Below are 23,739 nucleotides of genomic sequence, written 5' to 3'. Positions count from 1 at the left end.
AACAGATATAAAATAAAAAATTCTAAAAAATTGACTCAAAATATAGGATGGATTTATTAAACTAATTCAGTTAAGAATGAACAAATTGTAATAAAAGGTGTTTATTAAGAAGTTTTGCCTACATTTTTTGGCTTCATACAATCAAAGATGTACAAAAATATTACAATCATTAAATGTTTTATACAACTGATGTACTGTACCTACAAAAAAATACCTTGAAGTTTTTGTCAAGTACACTTGCCCTAAATAGATTGATTTATTAAATTACAATTAGACTAGAATTAAAGACACTTGAATACATACAATCTATATAAAAAACGGACATAGATTGTTTTAGTTATTGGAATAATCGAATTAACGAATAAACAACTATTCCTTCTGCATCGGGTAATATTCAAACGATATGTCGTCGTAGATGTCGTCTTCTACAATGCTTTCTGTCATGTTCAGGCCCATGCTGTTAGGATTGAGGTCTGTTACGAAGTAATCACTGCCTAGACCGCATTCCTGAACGATTTCTTGTTTGGATACAGGCGGTGCAAGAAAATCTACAAAATAAAAGCAATGAGAATGTATAAATTAAATATGTATACAGGTAATGCATACCCAATGATCCTGAAATGTTGTAATAGAAAATATTCGTATAGTATAAAGATTAACTTCAAACTGAGTAAACAAGGTCACAGTACAGTATAAAAAATATTTTTGGGGTATATTGACCTTGTTTATATCAGTTTGTTATTACTAAAGTCGAAAAGAGTGAAAATATCAGTAAGTCCGAAATTAACTTACCATGAATTCCGTTAGGAATGTTCATAACATTAATGTTAACGTATTGAATTTCAACATTATTATCTTCTTGAACTGCAACCTGCATCGGTTCTACTTGCTGAGTTATGTTTTGCAAATAGTTTTCTTCCATTATACTTTCCGTTGCAGTCTGAAGTTCCAGCTCCTCTTGGTCTTTGACGCAACGATGGGCGGATTCGAAATACTGCAGTATTCTTTGTTTCTGTTGAAAGTATAATAAAGGAATTAAAGCTATAATAAGACGTATCGCTGTAACACTTACAATTTGCCATGCTTTTGTCTCATCCCTTTGAGATAGCGTCCACAGATGGCCGGCACCACGAGTAGTTTTGCTACCTTTTCGGAAATGCGGGTTTATCGATAAATTGTGTCTAATGGAATTCTTCCATCTGTCGTCATTTTGTTTGTAAAATGGAAAGTGTTCTCTAAAAAATATCATATACATTTAATTCTTACTCACTCCTCTAAAAGTTATTCTTATCCAAATAAACTAATATTCAAAAGTTAAAGATATTAAAATTATATGAATCTAATTGTCCTTTATTGTATATTTAGACAGTGATCATTGGTCGAAGTGAATCTATAAGAAAGAAAAATTATAATTATGCGTTATCAAGACCAAGAAAAACAAAAGTTTACGGCTAAATAAATCATTCATATTATTAAAAACTTAGAGGAACTTGTGGTAACTAAAAAAAATGAATAACTGGCTAATTCTAATGTCAAAAAACAATTCAACATTATCGTCAAATAAAATTAAAGTAAACTTAGAGGAAATGAGACTTGCTGAAATTAGTTCAAGGACTGTGAGATGGTTAGGTTGAGGATCCTTCAGTTTTTCAGGCATAGGCCCCTTAGACTGATTTATTGTCAGGGTTATATTAAACAACAATTTATTTCCATATATTGAAGAAATTGTGCCTTTAATAAATATGTAACGGGTTGGTTAAAAAAACAAAAATATATAAAAATAAACCACGAAACAAAAACGTAAATTGCTATTTCTAATATATGGTAAAGCCAATAATATAACATATCCCCGGTTTAAGATCCCTCCACCCCTAAATAACACTGACATACATAAATTAAGTTCTCGATCAGCGGCAAAACGATGCCGCGAGGTGCATTTCCGTACCAGGCTCCGGGCCCGGAACGAGGGGGCCGATGCACATGTGCCTCCGCTGAGCACCTGTAACCGTTGGTCCGTGACCATAGCCGATTTGGGCGATCATGACGCGATAATGGGCTGCAATTATTTTAATTTTTTGTGTCGTCTGTTCACGATTTCACGGTGACCGGACTAAACGATTTGTTTGTGGGAGGGTGGTTCGTTGTACACGTGCTAACAGCTGTGGGACCGAATCGGTAACAATTCATTGAGGGGTGAAATTTAAAAATTTAATTATATTACTAAGAAGGAAAATTCCTGGATAATAATGTTTTAATTTGGCTCATAATTTGATTGTCAGCGTACAGTTACGAAATCACATTTAATTGCAATCGTATCAAAGTCACGATCGACCGCTGAAAATCAAGTCCTCGACCTGAAACGCAAACCTCATCCTGGAGAACCGCATCAATATTTGGTGCCAGGCACAAGAACAGACCGCGGTGTCTTTACTTGAACGTTGCAGCTATTGCTCGAGGGAAGTTTCTAGAGAAAATTGTACTCGTAGCATTACCACCCCCCCCCTGGTTTTTCACTAAAAAAGGTGAACCGAACATTTTCACGGTCAATGATTTTGCTATCGATACATTGTGGACAATTCGCCCTAAAACATGGAAAGTAATTGGTTTTGCACCTGGCCACCACCCACCCCCGTATCTAATTTAGTACATCCTTTCCACATTTGATTTAACCATTTATTTAATTGGCGGGTACAATGTACGTGATTTTTTACATCATACATTTAAATAAAAACTTACGAAATCCACTGGTAAATCCCCGAAACAGTCAGTTCGCCCATTTCATTGAGAGCGTGTTCAATGAGCTCAGTGTAAGTGAATGGTGGCTTCCTAACGCCATAGTACGTGTAATGCACATTGGAGATTGGCTTTGTCGGCTCCTAATATGCAAAACATTTTGTTTAATCATTGATTTTGATAATATTCATCTTTTGTACCTGCTCCGAAATCATTTTTTGCACTTGGGGTGGAATTATTTTCTGCACTTGTTGTGGCATTATCTGTTCAATAATTTCTTGTTCCGATGATGATATGTCTGAAAAAAGTGTAATTGTAATAGTTAATTTGTATGATTTTTGTATTATTGTGTGCAATTAGACATACAGAAGTGGCCATAATTAGAGTTACTTATTAAAGTATGTTAAAAATATGAACTATACTACTTGAACAGGTCATATTATGTAAAAAAAATATGTTTAAAATATTTAACATTTTAAAATGTTGCTATAATAATGACATGAGTACTACTGTATATACAGTGATGGGAAAAGATATGAAATATTAAACATTGGATTTTATATCCCCTGGGGGATGTTGTGGTGGTATTAAACAAATTTGCTAGTTTGTGTTCACCGCCCGATATACTAGTATTACTACTCATCCGTTTTTTAGGTCTTTTTATTGAATACGTTTTGATTTAGAAAAAAATATGGTCAATTGTACTTAAATTCTTAACATTTTCGATTAGTTTCAACGTAATAATGCCTAGACACGTTAACTTTTAAGTGGCCAACCCAAATGTGTTTTGGTAAAAACATTAAACATTACTTGGAGTGCTATTTCAAAGATATAAATTATGCACTCAAGGCGGTGTTGAAAATCGGCAAAGAACACCGAATTTTCGATACAATTTAATCTGGATATTAACAGAAGAACAGTGAAAAATCGCCTTATTGATGCGGGACTACATGGCCAAGTTGCAATTAAAAAACCACTGCTACCAAAGAAAAACAGAACGTCATTTGGTCCCACTTGTTATGGACCCAAGAAAAATGCAACACTGTCCTTTGGAGTAACGAAAGTAAATTTAATTTGTAGGATGGTAGAACATTTGTATGATGACAAAATTCCTACACTTAAACGTGGTAGCGGAAGTATTATAGTTTAGGGATGCATTTCTCGATTCAAAGTTGTACTCTTGGTAAAAGTGGTGGATAAAATGGATCGTTTTCAATACAGGAACATATGGAAAACACCATGATTCCATTTTCCGATGAAAAAATGTCACTTCGTTGGATATTTCAACAAGACAACTATCCAAAACACATGTCTAAAATTAAAGAGAGATTTCTAATGAAAAACTAAACAGCGCTTGAATGCACTAAAACCTATCAAACATTAAAAGTCAAGTATTTCAAAAAAGATTATGATAACCAAAATTTATCAAGACAATTTTTATCAAGACAATATTTTAGGATAATAGATGTCACAGGCTTACAAATTTTGAGCACCTTATATATTGGAACAATAATTCTCTCCTGATTTTTTATAATTGTCTGTACTTCACAGGCTACTGCTGTACTTTTCGCATGACATCAAGTGTTAACATAACCTACAATCTCTTTAGTGACTTGCTTGGTCATTTGTTAAGGTAAGAAATTTTCACTTCCAATTAATGTATAATTTAGAATAGAATCATTTCACAATCAGAAAAGTTTTAAGTATTTTGCCATTTGCCACAACACGAATTATGAATTGGTCTGTATACTATATATATATAGTAAGAAAAGTATTATATATATAGTAAGAAAAGTATGGTAACAACGGCATTAATTATTTGTAAATTTCTTAATCATCAAAAAATATATAAAATAAAAGGGCAACTGTGCAGAATTCGCGATAAGAATATTACCCAGATGGTTGTGATAGGTCACAATGGGCATAATTTGATGTGTAGTAATAACATAAATTACTATATTATCAAAAATATATAATAAATGTATAATATATTCTTTAAATATTCAATAATACATCTATTGAGATATACCCCGAATATCAAATTAACCGGACATTTATAGATCCAATCCACGAGATGTCCATATTACCTAATATGAATATCTATAAAATATATATTAAAACATACACATCTGTGTTTCTTGAATGACGCAGTACGTAACTTACAATATTCTGTATGTATAACAATAAAGTATGGAAAAAGAATGTTTGACAAAATCTTTTTCGATTGTTTCCTATTATTTTAACATCTTCCTTCAAAATTTAAACAGTACAGTAGTAGGATCATATTTTTTTGGACACCAATTGCAGATTACTCCCGTGATCTATACTCAAAGTTTTAAAGAAAGTGATTTTAGCATAAACCAGAGAAAATAAACCCTTGAAAAAATTGTTGCTATATTTATTGTCAGTAACTTCTTGTAGGGTGTTTTTCAACAGTTCAAATATCTTCAGTAAATCGGATCTAATTACAACAAAACTGATTAGATGTATAAATATTTAATTTTAATATTCTATTTTAAATTAGATAAATAAATTAATGTATCACTGACTCGAGTATGTGGTTGGTCAGGGGTTGGCATAAATAAATCTCTGAAAATGACAACCAGTCGTGTTGGTGAAACATTAGGAAGAAATTCATTAATACATCTACTTTAAAATCATTCATATAGATAGATTAAATAATCTTATATTAATTGTCTGCTTGTTATTAATTTTATTTTAAAGGTCCTTTTTGCAATTTAGGTCAATTTAAATAAAAAATATTCAAGTGTTCTACTATTAAAATTTTTAATTATTACAGTAATGATGTTTACAAAAGTCATCTATCATTAAATAAGTAATAAAATATTAAACACATACAAAATTCTAAATATTTTACCAAGAAACACTAAGAAATCCTTACTCACTTGGGTTCAAATATCAATTCAGAAAAGTTCTACAATACGAAAAATACGAAAGATATTAAGATAAGAATGTATATTTGGGTCGATATTATTTAAAGATACGTTTGTGTTCAAAAATTCCAATTTCTTCTTTAATATAAAATATAGATATTTTAGCAATATAAAATCATACGTTATTAGTGATCAAACAAATAAGGAATAAGAACAGCAGCATTAAAAAGGCGCCGAAGACATGTAAAAGTGATGGCATGATAAAACTACATTTTCACACTTACCAGGTACTGGAGGTAGTTCGTGAATTTTGTAGTTGAGAAGCCAGGACAAATTTCCATCCGTGCAGTCCGAATCAATTCCACTGTCCGATCCGCGTGGACTCTGATTTGTTGATTCCCTGGTGTCAATCATGACATCAATGTCTTTGTAATTCGTGTTGAAATCTTCCGGAACGGTGTGCATTTGGGCTACTATATGAGGTAATTCGCCTGAAGTGTCCCAATAGCCATTTACGAGCAATAGCTGGAATGAATTCGATGATTCGAATAAGGTATTTGGAGGATCTTTCAAAATTGACAGTATTGAAAATGAAAGCTTCCAAAAACTTATACCTCATGTGGTTCCCCGTGTGCTAGTTGAGGAAGTGTTAGATTGTCTTTGGTTACTTTGATGTTAAGTAAATTGTTTTCGATGTGTGGGATTTGTGGGACCGCGTGTCTAAATCGTCTTCTCTAATTTGCATGCATTTTATAGGCGCGTTAAAATAATTACAATTACTTACCTTATTTTTAAAATTCATCGCATGCTAAATATCTAAACAAGCCTTTATGAAAGTACGAAGTTATCAAGTGAAGTCAATTGACAAAGTGTCTACTGAGTGTATTAATATACAAACTAGTTTACTATGATTTTACAACAAATAAATAAATTTTGCCATGGTTTTACATTGTTTACTGGATCTGTCAATTATACAGCTTACTTACAGTTTTTAATGGAATCCAATTTTTTCCAATAAGGCACCCACAATTTTTTTTTCACTGAAGCGGAGAATGTTTATTATTAAGACCGGACTAATATTTTGAACTCTAATAAAGTATAGAAGGGTTTTCTGTGGCGGGAATACCCCCACTATTTTATATCATGCGCAAGTCTAGAAGGACTAAAATTAAATTATGGAAACACAGACAACTCAACCATTTAAACAAGAACTATCATTTAAATGCACTCATTCATAACACTGAATTCAGTCTTAGTTGCAAAATTTTATGTACTCCTAAGAACGCGTTTTAACTTAAATATTAGAAAATATAATGGAATAATTATTATTTTGGCACAAATTGGGATAATAATTGTATGTACCAAAAAAGCTTTTTGCTCAAGATTTACTAGAATTTATGCTTTATTCTGTTTTATACCGAAATGCAAGGTGTTTCTAAAATAGGTAATCAAAATTTGAGTATCAATAATGAGGAAAATCTAAATAAAATTTTGTATTTCAACATTAAAAATGAAATATCTCAGAAGCGATTGTGATAATCAAACTTAGACAAGAGTATTTTGTTTTTATATTGTGAAAATGAAAAATATTCACGGACGTGAAAAATAGGGCGAGGAACTCCCAGAATCTATTATTATGGAAATTATTATTACATTTACTTCTGGGTATGTGTTTTAGGATAAAACATACGAAGTTTAGAATTATTGTCCAACTTCATAGACCTGAATTACCGAATATACGACAAGTCTAAATTTCTTCAAGTTTCTTGAATTCCTGTAATGAGTTCAATTAAATTTGCAAAATTTTTATTCGAATTTGATTATAAATGTGATCTCTCATGTTTTCTACAGGGATGATGTCTGTAAAAGCTTTAGTCTTTTTACTAATCCGTCACAATTTTGGATTTTGGTTTAAGATCGTCTTCATTTTGAAACAAATTTATTAAGAATGAAAAAATGATATTTTCAGTATATGAACGCAAGTTGTTTAATATATGCCTGTACATAAATAAAGCATCCCCATGACATAATTGAACCGCCACCATGTTTCTCTGTGGGTATGACAAACTTGTTGGATGTTTAACAGAACAGATTTATAAATATAAATAATATTAATTAAGAATGGATTGTTTTTACGTATAGTTATCGATTTTCTTTCAAGAGTTTCGTTGCTACGACTTGGCCAAATTCTCTAAATTTTTTTTTTATTTTTTTTTTTTTTAACTTATTTAGCCATAAATGCTTAATCTCCTTATTTCTCTCGATTTTCGTAATGCTGAATTATAATTTTTCCTACAGTTTCACTTCGACCAATGATTAAATAATTATAATAAGCAAAAGACCACTAGTAAATAATCGATTTACAGAGAGCATATAGAGCAGTTACTATAATTTTGGCCTCTACTAAATTATCATTTTATCAAAATTTTGAATTATTAATATATATATTATAGTAACAATATATAAATAAGTAAAAGACAATAAAAAAATTCTCTGTCGCTTTATTCTCTGCTTGTAAATCAAAAATATGCTATTTAAACGCTCAATATTTGAATGTTTTTAAAAAATGTTTCCATAAATTTTATAGAAATTAAGTTCCATAAAATTCCATATGAAAATAAATATATCAGTAATAGAATTCCTTTTAATCTGCGCACTTAGTGCTTTTTTCTAAAGAGTGATTCCCCCAAATTCTACGTACCTGATCAAATTCCGTAATTCGCAGTCAGTGTCAAGCAGTGTAATTGTGGTCTCAAATATTTAAGGTAAATAGAATTTACACATGATGGTAAGCTTTTAATTATAAATTCAAGAAAATAAGTATTAATTAATTTCAAATTGTAATAATAAAGAAAATCTATGAATATTTCTAAAAATTAGTTTTCAAATATAGTTCTCTACTATTCCATATGTGATGACAGTGACATATTTATCACGATTAGTGGTCTATTTCGCCTGAGGAACAAATGCGTTTGTCATTTCGTTTTCTTTCAATAAAATAAAATTCTTGTCTCGCAAGACTAATTAAGGTAAGTTAGACTAATTAAAAAAACATAATATTTTGCATATTGTTAATCTCAAATGAACAACGACTGGAAGGTTATGATATTGACATTTGTAATGTTTATCCTTTTGGTCAAATTATGTGTTACAACATTTTCTATTTGGATTTTTGCTATTTAGATCGACACCATGGACGTAGATAATGGATCTGATGGTCCCTGTCAAGGGGGCATAGACCAATCACTTCTGCAACAGTTCAGTTGTATGGGTACTTCAGACAAAGAAGACCTAATAAGTGAACTGCAAAAAATCATGTGTGGAAAAATTAATTATTCTACGGCGTCATTCTTTCTGGACATGAATAATTGGTAAGGAATTATCACATTAGTTTTCAATTTATATACATTTTTTCTTTTGGGTAAATTTAATTAACTTGATCTGATTTCTGTCAATATTTGTGTTAAGGTCAAAATACAACGCATTGTTTGGGTACTGCAGCAATTATTATCATTAAAAATTTGTTGGTCATTGTTTTTATAAATATGCAACTATTAATATATATTTTCCATAACTATTCTTCTTCTATACTTTTTATAATTTTTTACATATTGACTTCAGATGACCAACTTAAAAAACTTGTCACACTTTCTGCAGCAAGTAACAAGTGTAAAAATTGCAATTTGTCTCTGTGGATATGTTTACTATACTTCATAATAATTACTACAGTGTCATTTCTGTATAGAAGGTTTGACATCATTAAAATAAAAAAGATTTTAATTATGTTTTGCTTGCAGGAATCTTCAAAGTGCAATTTGCTCTTATTTAGATACTCAGACTATTACAAAGTTTCCATCAATGGCCCTTGTGGAATCTGTTGCCAATGAAACAGATAGTGTTGAACCAGGTGTTGTGTAAGTCAATTTTTTCTCTTATTCTTATTTCCTTCTATATTTATATATGACAGCTATATTTGTTGAGTATAAAGGAATTGCGTAATGAATGCAAAGTCCTAAATATTAATTAAATATAACATCCTGTACAATCTAGAAAAATATGATTACTGATGATAACAATTATAATTGCAATATTAATATAAAGTAAAACTGCTTTAACTAGTTTAGTTGATAACATATAATTACTTAATGAATATTAAAAATTCCAATATAGAGTATTATTACCCCTATTTTAATCTTTAAAATAATAACTAAATTAAGAAAACAGATAGTAAACTAATTTAAATGGCTGTGGGCGAATAATATTTCCACATCCAACTCAGTTTTCAGAAATCCTGGCATATATCGAACAACGGGCCGCACGCGTGGCCTACGGGCTGCTACGCAGACATAACAGCCACCCAAGGTGGTACCACACTCAAATCCACCAGGGCTATGGTGCCCGCGCTACAACCTGGCGAACGCTCCGTTCTGACCGTAACAATGGAGAGTCCATCCACGCCAGGCGTATATCAAAGCAAGTGGAGATTGTGCACTCCTAACGGAAGCTACTTTGGCGGTAAGTTGTTGGGAAGTTCTAATAAACTAAACCCATGAATGTTTGCATCTTGTAGACGAGTTGTGGTCGTTCATTTACGTAACGGACAAGTGCACCGTGAAACTAACGGAACAGTTGTCCCAGCTCAGTGAGTTAGGATCTTCTCCACCTGTAATCTCAACTCACAATCCTTTCGTGCAACGATCTCAAGTGGAAACCAATCCGGTAAGTTCGTTTAAATATTCGTGGACTTATTGATGATTGTAAATTTTAGGAGAACTTTCCACCAGACGGGCCTGATTCGGCTATGTGCTAGTAATTATCGTGCCAACAGGAAGGACAAAGAAATGTTTGGAATTGCGTGAGTGGTATACATGTGTATATAGTATATAACATACAAAGTGATACACTTATTTTAAGCAATAGACTTAATTTTATCTATTAGCATTTCAATCTGTTCAGGAATTGTTTGGTGGTATATTAACTGTTAAAATCATTGTATCATAATCTTGAATATTTATTTTAGTAACTAAGAATGTTTTATCACTTTTGACAAGGTTTGTTTGTTGTGTTAATTGTTTTGAGTAAATCAAAAACATTTAATTACATTAAAAATCTTAATTCCTGTTAGGATTCAATTTTTATATTTATTAGATGATAATATTTCAGGGGTGTTGAGTGGCCTCTTGGGGGTCCCATTATTTTTTACGAAAACGTTAATAGAGCCTTTGAAATATTGAAAATTTCGCACATTTGTTTAATCTAAAGAAAGAATTTTGTCAATTACCGTTATTTGTTAATAAATAATAAATATAGATATTTGTGTTTACTTTTATTTTATTTTTTGTGTACATGTTGATAATTAACAAACTTGTTATGATGTGTATAAGTCAATAAAACACATAATAAAACTTAAACGTTAATAAAATTTATTCGTCGTAATGCAAAATATATAAAGATTAAGAGGCACTATATATTAGTACAACAATTTATATTTCTACATGATATATTGATAATAACTTGTTCTAAAGCATAAGTAATTTAAAGTTAAATTTGATTGAATATAATACAACATAAAAGCGAATAACAGTTAACATATAAATGCCATTTACCACGGATTTTGTGGTGGATAATTGGGATGCCCTTGCTGTGGTGGATAAGAACCTGGAGGAGGTTGTTGATAACCCTGTGGAAATTGTCCTGGATTCTGTGGGAACCCTCCAGGATACTGGTAGGTAGCTATGAAAAATATTTAATAAAGTACACTAGTAAAATAAATTAGTTACGTTTACTTACACGGATAGGGCATCGTTCCGTATGGATTGTAGCCTTGGGGCATTGGCGGTGGAACGTATGACGGGTAAGGAGCGGAACCTGAAGCGCCATACGGCACCGGCATGCCTTGCACATAAACGGGGTATGGCAATGACCCACTAGTGGTTGTCGCAGGACTAGGCGCTGAACTTGGAACTGAAGGTGTACTCGGTTGTCCATCCTGGCTCCCTGTGTTAAAAAAATTGACTTTACACACACAAAATGCATAAAGAATTTGTTAGTATGTTAAGTAAAAGATTTTTATATAAAAACATATACACAAAAAAGTTGTTAGTAATAATTATGCAGACTGGCATCATTCATATTCATAGACTCCAAGGATGCTAACAACTGCAATCTTATTCTAAAGTAATTAAGAACAGCCATATTCAGTCTGGCTTTTGGTGATTAGTAAAAAATGTGAAAGTTTACCTGAGTGGTATGAGGGTTGTGTTGGAGTTGGGGCTGGACCAGCTCTACTAGTCTGTTGAGTTAAATCTTTAAGAAGTTCTTCCTTTTCTGTTTTCCTTGCGAAGGTAAAGTCTGAGACTTTGTTTTGGAAAGTTACCAGAAGCTGAAAGACATTTAAGTTGCGTTTTAACTTTAAGTTTAAAAGACATTAAGTTATAACTCACTTGTGTCAAGTCATTATAAAATTTGGTGCCCTCCTTCAAATTATTGAGCAAGTCCCTGAAAGCATCATGGGCGGCTGCTAGTTCACACATCATCGTCTCTCTACCTCCAGCAGTGGAGCCACTTTCCTGAGTGAACTGGGCATGGGCCTCCTTTATGAACAAGGTAAATATATTAGTAAATTATTCAGTAAGTCCAATTCCTACTTACCCTAATCCTACTTATCAAACTAGCTTGTTTTTCAATGCTTTCAGCGACCTGTTTCTGCAGAGGTCCATAGACCCTGCCAAGAGTTTCTACTGATATAGGAGCTTCGCTGATCGCACCATCTTTTGCCAAGGCTGTCAAAAATACATCTTTCATATCAGTTGTTGCACTCTTAAGCTCTGATTCTATAACATCACGTTCTGCTTTGATTGTCTCCACCTACCAACGAAAAACATTCAATTAATACACTAACATCTTTATATCTTTATAATTTTTACCTCTTCCATTAGTTGTCTGAGGGCGACTACAGCAGAAGAATTCTCCACATTTCCTGATGGTCCATGTGGCAAAGCAGCCTCAATCTCGGCGGGAGGTTTGCTCAGAATTTGGATGCCATTGCGGTTCGACTCAAATTTCTGACGTACCACCTTATCCGCTTCGACAGCGTTGTTGATTATCTGTCTGTATTTAGCAATGTTATTGCGGAACATATCCGTAAGTTTTTCGGACGGGGTGCGTGTCCATTGGGCCTTGAACTGCTGTCTGAGCGAATCATCTGCCTGCTTTTCTTCGTTCAACATTCGATCCGTCTGTGAATTAAACAAATTAATTTAATATGTTAAGTATGTGAACACTCAAAATATTTACCTCATCCAAAATATCCTGATTTCTCTTTAGAAGATCAGGCAACTCTGAAGATATCCTTTGCAATTCATTTATGCCTCCCAATTGGCTAACCATGTTAGCTTTTTCCAAAATGGATGGTGGCAATCCACTTGCAGAATCTGTAACTTCAATGGCAGCTGGCAAATTCATGCTTGCTAACAGTCTGAAAATGACAGACAGAAATATGTAATATTTTCTCCTTTAATTATTTTCATTCCATACCCATTAAGCTCCTGTGTAGACTCCCTAAGACGGGTGATCTCTGTATTGACGATCTCCGTTTTTCTCACATCATAAGCAGCCAATGCTTGGTGGACTCCAACAGGCACCAACTCGGAGAATAAGTCTGGAAATTAACAGTATAAAACACGCCTTAAATCATTTTTGTAGTTGGGTACCTCTGAAACCTTGACTCATTGGATGGGGCACTGGCAAAGCCTTAGCTGGTTGTGCTTTTCCTATTGGCTCAACAGATTTGATATCTGGAATTCTTTCATGGTAGATAAAATCATTATCTTTTTTTGCTGAAGTCAGATTTCTCTCAGCTTTATCACATAATTCTTCAAACAAATTTGGTCTGCCAGATCTTTGTTGGGCCGCTTTAAAGAGTTCTACTGATCGCTACAATTTTAATTCTATAAATTCCGAATAATTATAATTACAATTACAAACCGTCAATCTAGAAATTTCTTCGCCAATGAGCTTTTCATTTTTACAAATAAGACTTTGGTAAAACTCTGCAATGGCACTAAAACCAGCTTGCTTTCCTGCAATCTATTAATGAATTATTAATAGCACATAAACTACTATAATTTATTAATATTACCATTGGAACCCAGTCCTTTTCCCAAATACTCTTCAAATTTTCTCTTTGAAATGTTTTAAGACATTCTGCATACAAATCTTCACAGGCTGACGCTAATTTGGCGACTATTGAATCCTTCATATTATCTAAAATTTTAAAGAATTAAGTAAGTAAAATATTTAATAATGGGTGGATGGTAATTACCATGTATTGCTTTATGGACAAACATTTCTTGAGCCTGGGCAAGCATCAGAGAGGACAGGGCACCCAAGGTGTCTGGGTTCAAATCTGGAGTAGGATCTTGTTGAATTAACAACATGACATGGTTTTTCAAGTGTTGAAAGATACCGGATGAAAGCTGGAGAAATATTTACTTGTAAATTCAATCAAATTAAGTGATTTATTAAATTTTTATATTATCTTAATTGAAAATTATGTATAAACATTCTATAAATTCTTTAAATGTGTCAGGATATTTATAAATATTTGATATAGGATTTTGCACATACCTGTAACAATTTAACTGCCAGTTTGAGTCCATCATCATTTTCAATGCTCTGCTGGGCAGCAACAGCACTTTGTAAAGCCGCAATGTTGAACAATACACAAACTTTTTCATAACTTAATGAGGAAACAGCTGCAACAAAGAAATTTAATGATAAAAATGTCATAGATAGGGATCATTGACCACATACTCAGGCTAATTCTTGAACCAAATATTGACCCTTTATCAAAAGCATCCTTCCATTTGAATGGCACCTGCAACTCTTGGGCTGGTATTTTGCTTTCTAACGCGACAATTTGATCGTAATACCTAAAATACGACCGTTAAACCATTATCAATTAATTCAAAGAATGATTCATACCCATAAATAATTTCCAGTGAACTCTCATATTTTTCAAATACCTTCCAAATAGCGGTGTTTCTTTGCTTTGATAATTCATTTATGGCATCGGAATAATCCTCAGGTTTATCGGCGGTACTGTATCTCGATTGAATTAGATTTTTTAACGGTTTCACAAGATCAACTTCTGAAGGCTTTTTTAACGGAACAGATAGTAACTCAGCCATTTTAAAACGTCAACTGACTGATACAAGTGCTGTCAAACGCTCCAACTGCTTCAACAGAGGACACCTTTGTTTTCATTCAACTCGCTCTAATGACCTTGCAAACGACAAGTAAAGGTATAATTATATACAGGGGCACTTCAGAGGTATTCTATACTTCAAACACAAAACTCGTCTATATTTGTTTTTAAGTGTTTCAAATTTAGTTGCGCATGCGAATAATACTGGAGCGTTTTAAATTAGAGAAACTGCGAGATATTCCATTTAATTTTCAATATTCAATAATACATACATGATCAGGTTTTCTGATGCACCCTGTATTGGAAAGTGGTGCCACAGAACATCTAAAACAGAAGGTAATCTGTAGTAGACAAGTGGTAAGCTTGCCTATTGACAAAGAATTTGACGTTTGTTCAGTAAATAAGGTTAGAAAAGTGAAGTTATACCAAACGTTTTTTATTGTAAATAAAACGTTTAAAAATAATGGATACAGAAAATGAGAATGCCGGAACCTCCGGGTCTGCAGAGCCGTTTAAAAAGCCCGTTTTGATTGGCAAAATAGGGCGACTTCCTAAAAAACTTTCCGAAACGGCTACAAAAGCCGCCGTCAACACTGATGCTGTTGTAAAAAGACAAGAAATTCCTGACAAGTCAACAGAAAAAGGTAAAATTTAATAATTTAACATCACATTCATTTTAATGTAATTGTCCTGTACAGATACTGAAAAAAATGTAAAGGTAACAACATCAAATACACCAGATAATACTTTGCCCTTACCATATAAAGAGCCAACATGGTCTGGGCTACCTTTAGATATATCAACAGATTACAAGTTTGAGGTGCTAAAGAATGGATCTATCATCGATACCATAAACTTAATGAAAAAACCCTTTTGGGTGTTTGGACGACTTCCAAACTGTGACATCCCGATGCAGCACCCAACAATTTCCAGGTAATTAAAATAATTGCATACATGTAGATGTTTTTATTAAATAAACTAAATATTACAGGTACCATGCAGTCCTACAATATAGAAGCACACCATCTGAACAAGAGGGAGTGGGTTTTTACATATATGATTTGAACAGCACACATGGAACATTTTTAAACAAAAATAAATTAAGGCCAGGAATTTTCGTCAGAATACAGGTAAGGTTTAATGAAAGTCCATGTTATCAACCAGATTTTTTGCCGAATCATAATCGCCAGAATCAATTTTTTCAAAAGCTGACAACAAAATGTCAACTGTTTGTTTATAATTTCTCTTCACTTTCTCCTCTTGTTCCCTCTTTGCTTTTACTTTGTACTGTACTTCTGCAATTTTCTTCCGCATGTCTTCCATGTTTTTTTTCATGTCTTCTGCAGAGTATTTTTTAAAATTATCCATGGCCACATTCTTATTTATTTCCATCATATTTTTTTGATAGGAAAACTTGAAGTTTTCAAGGTTTTTGGTAATTTTCTGCAGGTATTCTGTACTATCATTTAGTCTTTCCTTGATGCTAGCAAACTCCTTTTCGACTTCTTCATTTTTCTGTTTCGATAATTCTTTCATTTCTCGTGATTTTTCAATTGCTTTGCGTAAATGTAGGACGGGATCATTAATTCCTTCTTCAATAAAGTCAGTGGAAGCTGTAGGCAAGGAGTCAGGTTTTGTATCTTCAAAATGCACATGATGTTTTTCTTGACTTCTCTTGCCTGTTACTTGCTTTCGATTCATTTTATTTTCTTGATCTTTACGTCTTCTTTCTTTACTTAATCTGAATTTTGGTAGCAGTAATTCACAACGTTTTATTAATATTTGTTTATATTTAAAATAACATTACATAGCAACAGCTCATAGCATGTTTGATCAATACTGCTTAAAGTGTTTTATTTGAAAACATTTGATCTTAAACACATACTAGATAATTTTTTATGAAATGAAATTACAACCAATCACTAAGAGATGTGATAACTATTATAAAATTAAGAGATTTATTTCATTCAGGTTAATATTCATATTTAAAGGTGGGCCACATGCTGAGATTAGGGTGCAGCGCCAGAACTTACCTGCTGACTGGCCCAGATGAAGATACTGAAGAGGAATCGGAACTGACCGTCACCGAATTGAAACAAAAACGCGCCGAAGAGTTGCAGAAACGTGCCGAAGAGGAGCGAGAAGCCGCCCTCAAAGCAGAAATGGAGGAGGAATTGAGGAAGAAGAAGGAGGAGGAACGCGGCGTGGACTGGGGATTGGGCGAAGACGCCGACGAAGAGTCGGACCTGTCGGAAAATCCGTACGCCCAAACGAACAACGAAGAGTTGTATTTGGACGACCCCAAGAAGGCATTGCGTGGGTTCTTCGAGCGTGAGGGTTTGTCTTTGGACTACGAGTGCAACGAACAGGGCATGGGACAGTTCTTATGCAAAGTGGAGTTGCCGCTGGATGATGAAACCGGAAGACCTATATTCGCCGAGGTTCTGCACAAGGGAAAGAAGAAGGAAGCGGTGGTGCAGTGCGCCTTGGAAGCTTGCCGCATTCTGGATAGGCACGGAGTCCTACGTCAGGCCACACACGGTAAATATTTCTTGTTTTTTATTCTTAAATTCTTAACTGATTATTTGTGTATACCAGAATCTAGGAAAAGGAAGGCCAAAAATTGGGAAGAAAATGATTATTATGACAGTGACGACGATACATTTTTGGACAGGACCGGTACCGTTGAAAAGAAAAGGGAAATGAGGATGCAGGCCAAGGCCCCACCAAAAGTAGAAACTTATGAAAGTCTGGTAAGAGTTATTATTGTAAAAAATGTATAACGCAATTTGTTCAACATTATTTTCTTTATTCTTAATAGTTGGAGAAAGAGAAAACTATAAGTAAATCTATAGCCGACCTGGAACAACAACTAGCTAAAGCGCAAGCGGCGTTACAGAATCAGTCACAAAATGACGCAGAGGAGGACTCCTTGGACTCTTTCATGAAAGATTTAAAAGACTCCAAGTCTGATAAACATACCATCAGCAAATTAAAGACGGAATTGAGTAAATTAAAGGTGGAATACGCAAACACGGTAAGGCTTATAAACATAGCAAAGCCTGCCAGTCTTCCTGCACTGGTTCCGCAACACGCTCCAGGTCCTAGCACCAGCAAGGGTATTACTGGCAAAAATTTCCCAATTTATGGCAAACGAATGAAGGTACAGGTGAAGTTGCCCGCAAAACCGGAAGCGATGGTTGAGAAAATGGAATGTGACAAAGATGATGAAGATGAGGAAAATGAATCTGAAACTAAACCGGAAACAGTAGAAGCCATGCCCGAAATAGTTTCGACCTACACTATTTCCGAAGAAAATAGCTCAGACGAAAGTGATGATGGTGTTGGCGACAATGATGAAGAAACTGAATTGGGTTCGTTTGCTCTGTGCACGAAACTCACATTTAAAAAATTCGAAAGGATATTGAGGAGAGGATTACCACCAATTGCAGGTTCGTTGTTTATGAACAAATTAGGTTAGTTAACGTTGTATTAGTTTTTACTGACAAATAACACTTAATTTTTCTAGTAAAATATGAAGGTAAGTTCAACAAAATCTTGGACAAACTAAAAAAGTTGGCGTCCAGCGAGGATAGAATGCATGCTGATTGGAAACTACTGGCTGCCAAAAAGAGGAAAGTTTTGAAGCTAATACAGCAATTAGCCAATTATGATGAACCAGATCCGAAATTAGAGCACCAAATTTCAACAGAACTTAATAGGATCTTAGCAGAACTAAACGACATGACTCAAGAAAAATATAAAGTCATTAGTGAAGTAAAAAAAGTCGGCGACGATATTAAAAACATATCCATGTCTATTGTCAGCGACTATAAAAAATATAAAAATTATTTAGAGAAAGAGAAGACTACATCAAAGGAAGGTGAGAATTCAGAATCTAGTGAAGAACTATCTAGCTCAGTTAAAGAAAATAAAGAAGAAAAAGAGGAACCTTCTACAAGTTTACATGCTGACGAAGACAATCCCGACAATAATGGGGATGTGGATGCAAAATATGAGACTGAAGAAAAGAAGAAGAAGAAAAACCAAAGACGCAATCAACAACGTCAAGGAAAAGCCGAAATGGAGAAACAAAAAGGGTATGAAGAAGATGCTGCAAGAGACAACTATTCCATGTGGGTCCCCCCAGATAATCAAACTGGAGATGGAAGGACAAGTTTGAATGATAAGTTAGGATATTAATTGGCTGATTCATGTTGTTATAATTTAATAAAATTGAATTCTTTTGTAACCAATTTTTTAATCACACCTCCAAATAGGTACTAACAGAACTTAATAGCAACAGTTTATTACCAAATATATTATCTAAGTGATATTGTATATAATAAAATATCAATAACTAATGTAAATCTATATGTAAAGACATAAATAACATAAATGTAAATAACATTCAATTGGGATATTTTGTACTAACTTCTCGTATATCACAAAAAAATAAATAAAACTTAATTCCTGGGCTTAAAAATCATATTCATAGGTGCTTTTGCGGACAACAGAAATTCAAATTGCAATTCAAGAGGTGTAACAACCTTAAGTTCAAACGTTTTCACTGTTGCCTCCACAATGATAGGCAAAACTTGTTCTATGAATCTTTTCCCTGGACAAATTCTTCTGCCAATACCAAACGGGGTCACCAAAAATGCTGCATTATTTCCATAGTTAGATTTCTGATCATCTAGCCATCTTTCCGGAATAAATTTGTCCGCATCAACAAAATTCTTTTCGTTCCTGCATGCAATGCCGGTATGACAAATTAGTACGCTTCCCGATTTGAGTCTGTGCCCGGACAATTCGAGCGGTTCTTCTGTGATTCTAGCCAAACAATTGGCGGTAGGCAAAAGTCTGAAGGATTCGGTGATGCACGCCTTTAAATAAGCACCAGTTGTGTCGTTGATAATTTTTTCTTGAGTGTGTGGGTTGTCGGCTATTAAATAAAACAGAAACAGGAGGCTGTTCTTCAGCGTATGTATTCCTGCGGCAATGAAATCCACAATAGCCGCAGTCTTCTCCCTGTCGTCAACGTGCGCCCTCAAAACTGATTGAAATACGGCGCTCTCCTTCGTCGAGTCGTCCGCCGATTCGATGAGTTCCAAGGCAATTTTGTAAATCGTTTCCTCGCTTTTCTCCAACAACTTGTAAGCCGGCGTGGGGAACAGCTTCCAAAAGGGCAAACCGAAGTACGTGTCCCTGGACGCGATGAAATGATCGTGCACGGCGTTTGCCAACTCTTTGGCGGATTGCGATTCTTCGCCCGGAATTAAGAAGCCCATTCTCCTGCCGAGTACCAAGGCGCACGTCGCTTCTAGTCCGAGTCGACCGATGACCACGTGCAAATCCTTGACTTCCGAATTATTGTTGCCAAGTTGGTTCAGAAGGTTGCACCAGTCGTCCGCAATGGCTTCGGCTTGTGGTGTGAACTCTGAGATGGTTTTCGGACTTGTCAAGACCGAGGTCAAGGAAGATCGTAAATAATGCCACCTTTCGCCTGAAACGAAAATAAACATGGTAACCGTTGTTATTATTTATGGTAATCGTACCATTTAATTACGTTATGAATTTTATAGATAAAAATAAGTTTAATTGTAAACATACCAGGAACAAATAAGTATTTAATTAATTAAAAATAATGGAATACTTAAAGTAATTTCACTGCACCCGGAGCATTTTAATTAAGTTCTATTTTTAGAACAACATGATGTTCTTAAATGATATAATTGCAACCATGACCCTGTGAAGTTAAATTTAGATTTTTAACGTGGTTTTCTTAATAACGAGAATTGAGAACATAATAAGAACATTCCTGAACTACTTCAGACTAAGGGAAGTTATAACTAGGCGCACTAGAATTTGCTTAATTATATAATCAAGGAAACTGTGGGAATTTCTACAGAGGTGCTTAAAAAACGATGATTCCAGTATAAATTAAATTAATTTGGCAAAATATTGTATGTTATATCAGAAACAATTTATTATTTACACAAACTATAAATTTTTCAATCAACAGTTACATTATAATTTAATTTATATATCAATTTACCATAAGATAATGAAGTTTATTTTTTTTTTGAAGGATTATTTGTTCATAATAAATTATATATGTACGAAACAATAAATTTTAATTTTTTTAAACTAATGTGAACTGAAATTTCGGAATTTTAAAAGTTTTTGAAAAATAACTTAGAAGCGCCAGGATTTAAATTTATAACTTACTTGTTGTGATATAAATATTTTTTTATATACATTTCACCCTTTATTATTCCAATTTGTTTACCTTGCTCGTTGACTATCCCGGTGCTGGCGTATCGCTCTTTCAACCCCCTTCTGATTTGGGCAATGGCTTCCGTCGGGGGCCTTATGGGGTACTTGCCGCTGCTCCGCAGCACCTTTTCGATATCCTGCCTCTCGAAAACACTGATCACAGGCACATTAAATAAAGCTTCCTCCTTCATCACAGCCCCGTACTTCCTATACATATCCAAATAATACTCGTGGATCTTCCCGAAACTGTATCCTCCGAAGGTGAAAATCCACCGGGTCCCCAAAACGGGCAGGGAAAACGGTCCGGGGATGGTTTGCTCGTTCTGTTTACATTTCACCGTCTTCTGCCACCACGGCGGCCGATATCCGAGCAAAAAGAAGAACACGGACGTGATGAACAGACTGACGACGTCCAGCGACTCAAATAAAATCTCGTACATCTGAAAATAATCGCATTTGATTAATTAATTAGGCAAACTACCGTCGCCGCAATAGTTAAACCAACGAAAACTGAAAAAAAAACAAATGTTGTGGTTTTTTCTGAACAGTACTAACCTTGGTGCGTCTACCAGAACATGAACGAAGGATGAATCTCTAAATTTAATATACACACATAAAACGTTATCAGTGGGCATTAAATTCAGATTACGTTGTTCTCACGCCGGCCTTAAAAGATAGTGCGCGTCTGCATCTGACAGGGTTCTTTTGTGATACTGTTGTTGAAGAATGGTTCAACAGCCGTTCCATCTCTATACATTCCAGCCTCTTAACGGAAGTTAAACACAAGATAAATATTAGGTACATTGTTTTGTTTAACATTTTAGGAAACACGAAAGGCCTTATGTTAACAAGTTTTTTCGTGGAAAACATGTATTTTTCGCTGAAAAAAATCAATCGTACTGTTTGGAAATGTAAACATCGCACACCGATAAGTGTCCGTGTTAATAATCAATCCAGCCAGTTTTTTCTGGTTAATTTACTTTGAAAATATCATTTACAGTTTATTATGGGATATTTCGAAACGCAGACGAGATTTAAAAATATGTATACTGGTTACATCATTTATAATTGATTTATTGATTGGAACTGTGGTTTCCTGTTAGTCCTGTATGTTGTGTACTTGTCGTCTTTTTTTACTTTACTAATTGATAATAAAAAACAAATAGACAGTATAATATTTAAAATTGCCACATTTTAACAAATATTATTAAAGTATCCTTGATTATACATATTAAAAGAATGAATTTCTAGAACGTTCGTCTACTTTTATTTCAAAAATATTAATTTATATTCATAAATAAATATATTTTTAGAATTTTAATTTTACCTGTTCTTCTATTTTTGTTTTAAGTATTTTAATTTATGCATAAAAAGTTAATAAATAAATAATTTATTAAATTAATTAATTGTACTAGTTAATAGAATATGAGGTAATATTCAGTTAAATGAACTAAACCCTTCAAATAGTTCGTGTTAAAAATGAAAAAATCATTAGTAAAGAAACAATTTTTAAATTAACCATCATTTATTGTTGAAAAACTGTTAGTTTTTATTAATAGTAATTAGAAATCAAAGTGGGAATTTCCATGTTAAAATTTAGCAAACAATTTAATATTCACATTAAATAATAGACCTTCGTCATTATCCGAATTAATGAATAACATTACAAAATACTAGAAAAAAATGTTGTAAGGTCATTTTTTTATTTATAGTAAAAGATATGAAACAGTGATAAACTCTACCCTGACTTTTTCAACACATGAAGGATGTAATTACTATAAAGTCCTCAATAATCAAGAAAAACGTTTAAGTTTGTCGCCCCCAAATGTTCCGTCCCAAAACAGGTAGTAGAAGCACTGGAAATTCCTTCGATCAACAATTGAAATGACACGTTATAATTTGACACAGAGATGCGGGCATCGGAATTTATTTTGTAATCTATTGCATCCGGAAACGCAGGCATATTAAATTCTTGTAACCCTATATGGATACAAGATGTCAGGGTTTTTTTTTCATTAAACGATAAAGACGAGTCTGAGCAACATATTACCACTGTGTGTGTTTTTATGTCTGTGTAATATTATTGACTTAATATCGTCTGTTCACTAAATAAATATATTTTTATTGTTAAATGGTGTTTTTCTGTACACTTTGGACCCGTATCTTGCTGATAAATATTGTAATAAACAGTTGTTTTTTTCTATAATTTTACATTTCTCCTTTGCTCTATTAATAGATCGAAATTGTTTATTTGCAAGGTGGTGCTTTCACTCACAATTTATAAATTACTTTCTCTGTCGTTGTGGCGAATGTTATAAAATTAAATAATAATAAAAAAACGTCAATCAACTAACTATAGGCAGTGATCCAATGAGAAATTTGCTTTATCACAAATGTGACTTAATATTTAAGTCATTTATATATTCTCTTAATATTTACCTAATTAGTGTTTACTAGATCATTATTAATTTTGTTATTCAGACAGCAACAAAATAATATAAAGTTTTTTTAATGTAAATGACAACGACATTGTTATTCATATATTAACATTTCATACGTTCATTATAAAAACAGCGAATTTAGTTAGAAACGCAATACCTGCTGGAATATTATTGCACATCTTGG

The 23,739-nt window shown here is 33.5% G+C and overlaps 5 protein-coding genes across 8 annotated transcripts; 2 read left to right on the top strand and 3 right to left on the bottom strand.

Annotated features, from left to right (window-relative positions):
* Window positions 1–91: 91 nt before the first annotated feature.
* On the bottom strand, window positions 92–6,539 carry LOC109593975 (uncharacterized). The gene is made up of 7 exons (XM_020009119.2): window positions 6,412–6,539; window positions 5,912–6,152; window positions 2,934–3,031; window positions 2,737–2,876; window positions 1,073–1,235; window positions 793–1,012; window positions 92–548 (listed from the first exon to the last, which is right to left on the bottom strand). Exons 1-7 carry the CDS (start codon window positions 6,427–6,429, stop codon window positions 370–372), a joined length of 1,059 nt encoding a protein of 352 aa, XP_019864678.1. The 5' UTR covers window positions 6,430–6,539; the 3' UTR covers window positions 92–369.
* Window positions 6,540–8,505: 1,966 nt separating this feature from the next.
* Window positions 8,506–10,938, top strand: LOC109593968 (protein ILRUN). Of its 2 annotated transcripts, XM_020009111.2 has the most exons (7): window positions 8,506–8,656; window positions 8,811–8,998; window positions 9,425–9,541; window positions 9,907–10,142; window positions 10,198–10,346; window positions 10,396–10,482; window positions 10,791–10,938. In XM_020009111.2, the coding sequence occupies exons 2-6, from the start codon at window positions 8,820–8,822 to the stop codon at window positions 10,435–10,437; spliced, it is 723 nt and encodes a 240-aa protein (XP_019864670.1). In that variant the 5' UTR covers window positions 8,506–8,656; window positions 8,811–8,819; the 3' UTR covers window positions 10,438–10,482; window positions 10,791–10,938. The 2 variants fall into 2 exon arrangements, with proteins under 2 accessions (XP_019864670.1, XP_019864669.1); XM_020009110.2 differs by having other exon boundaries at window positions 10,396–10,938.
* Window positions 10,939–11,027: 89 nt separating this feature from the next.
* Window positions 11,028–15,196, bottom strand: LOC109593983 (programmed cell death 6-interacting protein). 2 transcript variants are annotated; one of them, XM_049965457.1, is made up of 16 exons: window positions 15,108–15,196; window positions 14,613–14,912; window positions 14,442–14,560; window positions 14,256–14,383; window positions 13,951–14,104; window positions 13,768–13,892; window positions 13,614–13,715; window positions 13,340–13,562; window positions 13,164–13,287; window positions 12,924–13,104; window positions 12,554–12,865; window positions 12,279–12,494; window positions 12,071–12,220; window positions 11,868–12,009; window positions 11,418–11,624; window positions 11,028–11,360 (listed from the first exon to the last, which is right to left on the bottom strand). In XM_049965457.1, exons 2-16 carry the CDS (start codon window positions 14,816–14,818, stop codon window positions 11,230–11,232), a joined length of 2,520 nt encoding a protein of 839 aa, XP_049821414.1. In that variant the 5' UTR covers window positions 14,819–14,912; window positions 15,108–15,196; the 3' UTR covers window positions 11,028–11,229. The 2 variants fall into 2 exon arrangements, with proteins under 2 accessions (XP_049821414.1, XP_049821413.1); XM_049965456.1 differs by lacking the exon at window positions 15,108–15,196 and having other exon boundaries at window positions 11,418–11,642; window positions 14,613–14,821.
* On the top strand, window positions 15,178–19,087 carry LOC109593982 (kanadaptin). Of its 2 annotated transcripts, none has more exons than XM_049965455.1 (7): window positions 15,178–15,479; window positions 15,534–15,768; window positions 15,827–15,965; window positions 16,827–17,376; window positions 17,434–17,588; window positions 17,657–18,287; window positions 18,365–19,087. In XM_049965455.1, the coding sequence occupies exons 1-7, from the start codon at window positions 15,299–15,301 to the stop codon at window positions 19,036–19,038; spliced, it is 2,565 nt and encodes an 854-aa protein (XP_049821412.1). In that variant the 5' UTR covers window positions 15,178–15,298; the 3' UTR covers window positions 19,039–19,087. The 2 variants fall into 2 exon arrangements, with proteins under 2 accessions (XP_049821412.1, XP_019864686.2); XM_020009127.2 differs by having other exon boundaries at window positions 17,657–18,311.
* LOC109593984 (ecdysone 20-monooxygenase) lies at window positions 19,077–21,806 on the bottom strand. Its single transcript, XM_020009129.2, has 3 exons — window positions 21,670–21,806; window positions 21,128–21,554; window positions 19,077–20,341 (listed from the first exon to the last, which is right to left on the bottom strand). Exons 2-3 carry the CDS (start codon window positions 21,552–21,554, stop codon window positions 19,302–19,304), a joined length of 1,467 nt encoding a protein of 488 aa, XP_019864688.2. The 5' UTR covers window positions 21,670–21,806; the 3' UTR covers window positions 19,077–19,301.
* Between the last annotated feature and the right edge of the window lie 1,933 nt (window positions 21,807–23,739).

The sequence above is a fragment of the Aethina tumida genome, chromosome 3 (genome assembly GCF_024364675.1).
Source record: "Aethina tumida isolate Nest 87 chromosome 3, icAetTumi1.1, whole genome shotgun sequence".
Taxonomy (NCBI): domain Eukaryota; kingdom Metazoa; phylum Arthropoda; class Insecta; order Coleoptera; family Nitidulidae; genus Aethina; species Aethina tumida.
The sequence above is the reverse complement of the archived record's forward strand: the minus strand, read 5'-3'. Positions and strand labels throughout refer to the sequence as shown.

Excerpts from the sequence above, each read along its gene's own strand:
- LOC109593982 (XM_020009127.2), top strand. The coding sequence starts at position 15,299 with ATGGATACAGAAAATGAGAATGCCGGAACCTCCGGGTCTGCAGAGCCG. Across the intron at positions 17,589-17,656 it reads TAGAAACTTATGAAAGTCTG|TTGGAGAAAGAGAAAACTAT; the intron begins GTAAGAGTTATT and ends TATTCTTAATAG. Across the intron at positions 18,312-18,364 it reads GTTGTTTATGAACAAATTAG|TAAAATATGAAGGTAAGTTC; the intron begins GTTAGTTAACGT and ends TAATTTTTCTAG.
- LOC109593984 (XM_020009129.2), bottom strand. The coding sequence starts at position 21,554 with ATGTACGAGATTTTATTTGAGTCGCTGGACGTCGTCAGTCTGTTCATC. Across the intron at positions 20,342-21,127 it reads CGGGATAGTCAACGAGCAAG|GCGAAAGGTGGCATTATTTA; the intron begins GTAAACAAATTG and ends TTTTCGTTTCAG.
- LOC109593975 (XM_020009119.2), bottom strand. Across the intron at positions 2,877-2,933 it reads AAAAAATGATTTCGGAGCAG|GAGCCGACAAAGCCAATCTC; the intron begins GTACAAAAGATG and ends TTTGCATATTAG. Across the intron at positions 1,236-2,736 it reads GGGATTTACCAGTGGATTTC|AGAACACTTTCCATTTTACA; the intron begins GTAAGTTTTTAT and ends GATATTTTTTAG.
- LOC109593968 (XM_020009111.2), top strand. The coding sequence starts at position 8,820 with ATGGACGTAGATAATGGATCTGATGGTCCCTGTCAAGGGGGCATAGAC. Across the intron at positions 9,542-9,906 it reads AGTGTTGAACCAGGTGTTGT|TTTTCAGAAATCCTGGCATA; the intron begins GTAAGTCAATTT and ends CATCCAACTCAG. Across the intron at positions 10,347-10,395 it reads CTCAAGTGGAAACCAATCCG|GAGAACTTTCCACCAGACGG; the intron begins GTAAGTTCGTTT and ends TGTAAATTTTAG.
- LOC109593983 (XM_049965456.1), bottom strand. The coding sequence starts at position 14,818 with ATGGCTGAGTTACTATCTGTTCCGTTAAAAAAGCCTTCAGAAGTTGAT. Across the intron at positions 13,716-13,767 it reads AAAAGGACTGGGTTCCAATG|ATTGCAGGAAAGCAAGCTGG; the intron begins GTAATATTAATA and ends ATTCATTAATAG. Across the intron at positions 12,010-12,070 it reads TTTATAATGACTTGACACAA|CTTCTGGTAACTTTCCAAAA; the intron begins GTGAGTTATAAC and ends AATGTCTTTCAG.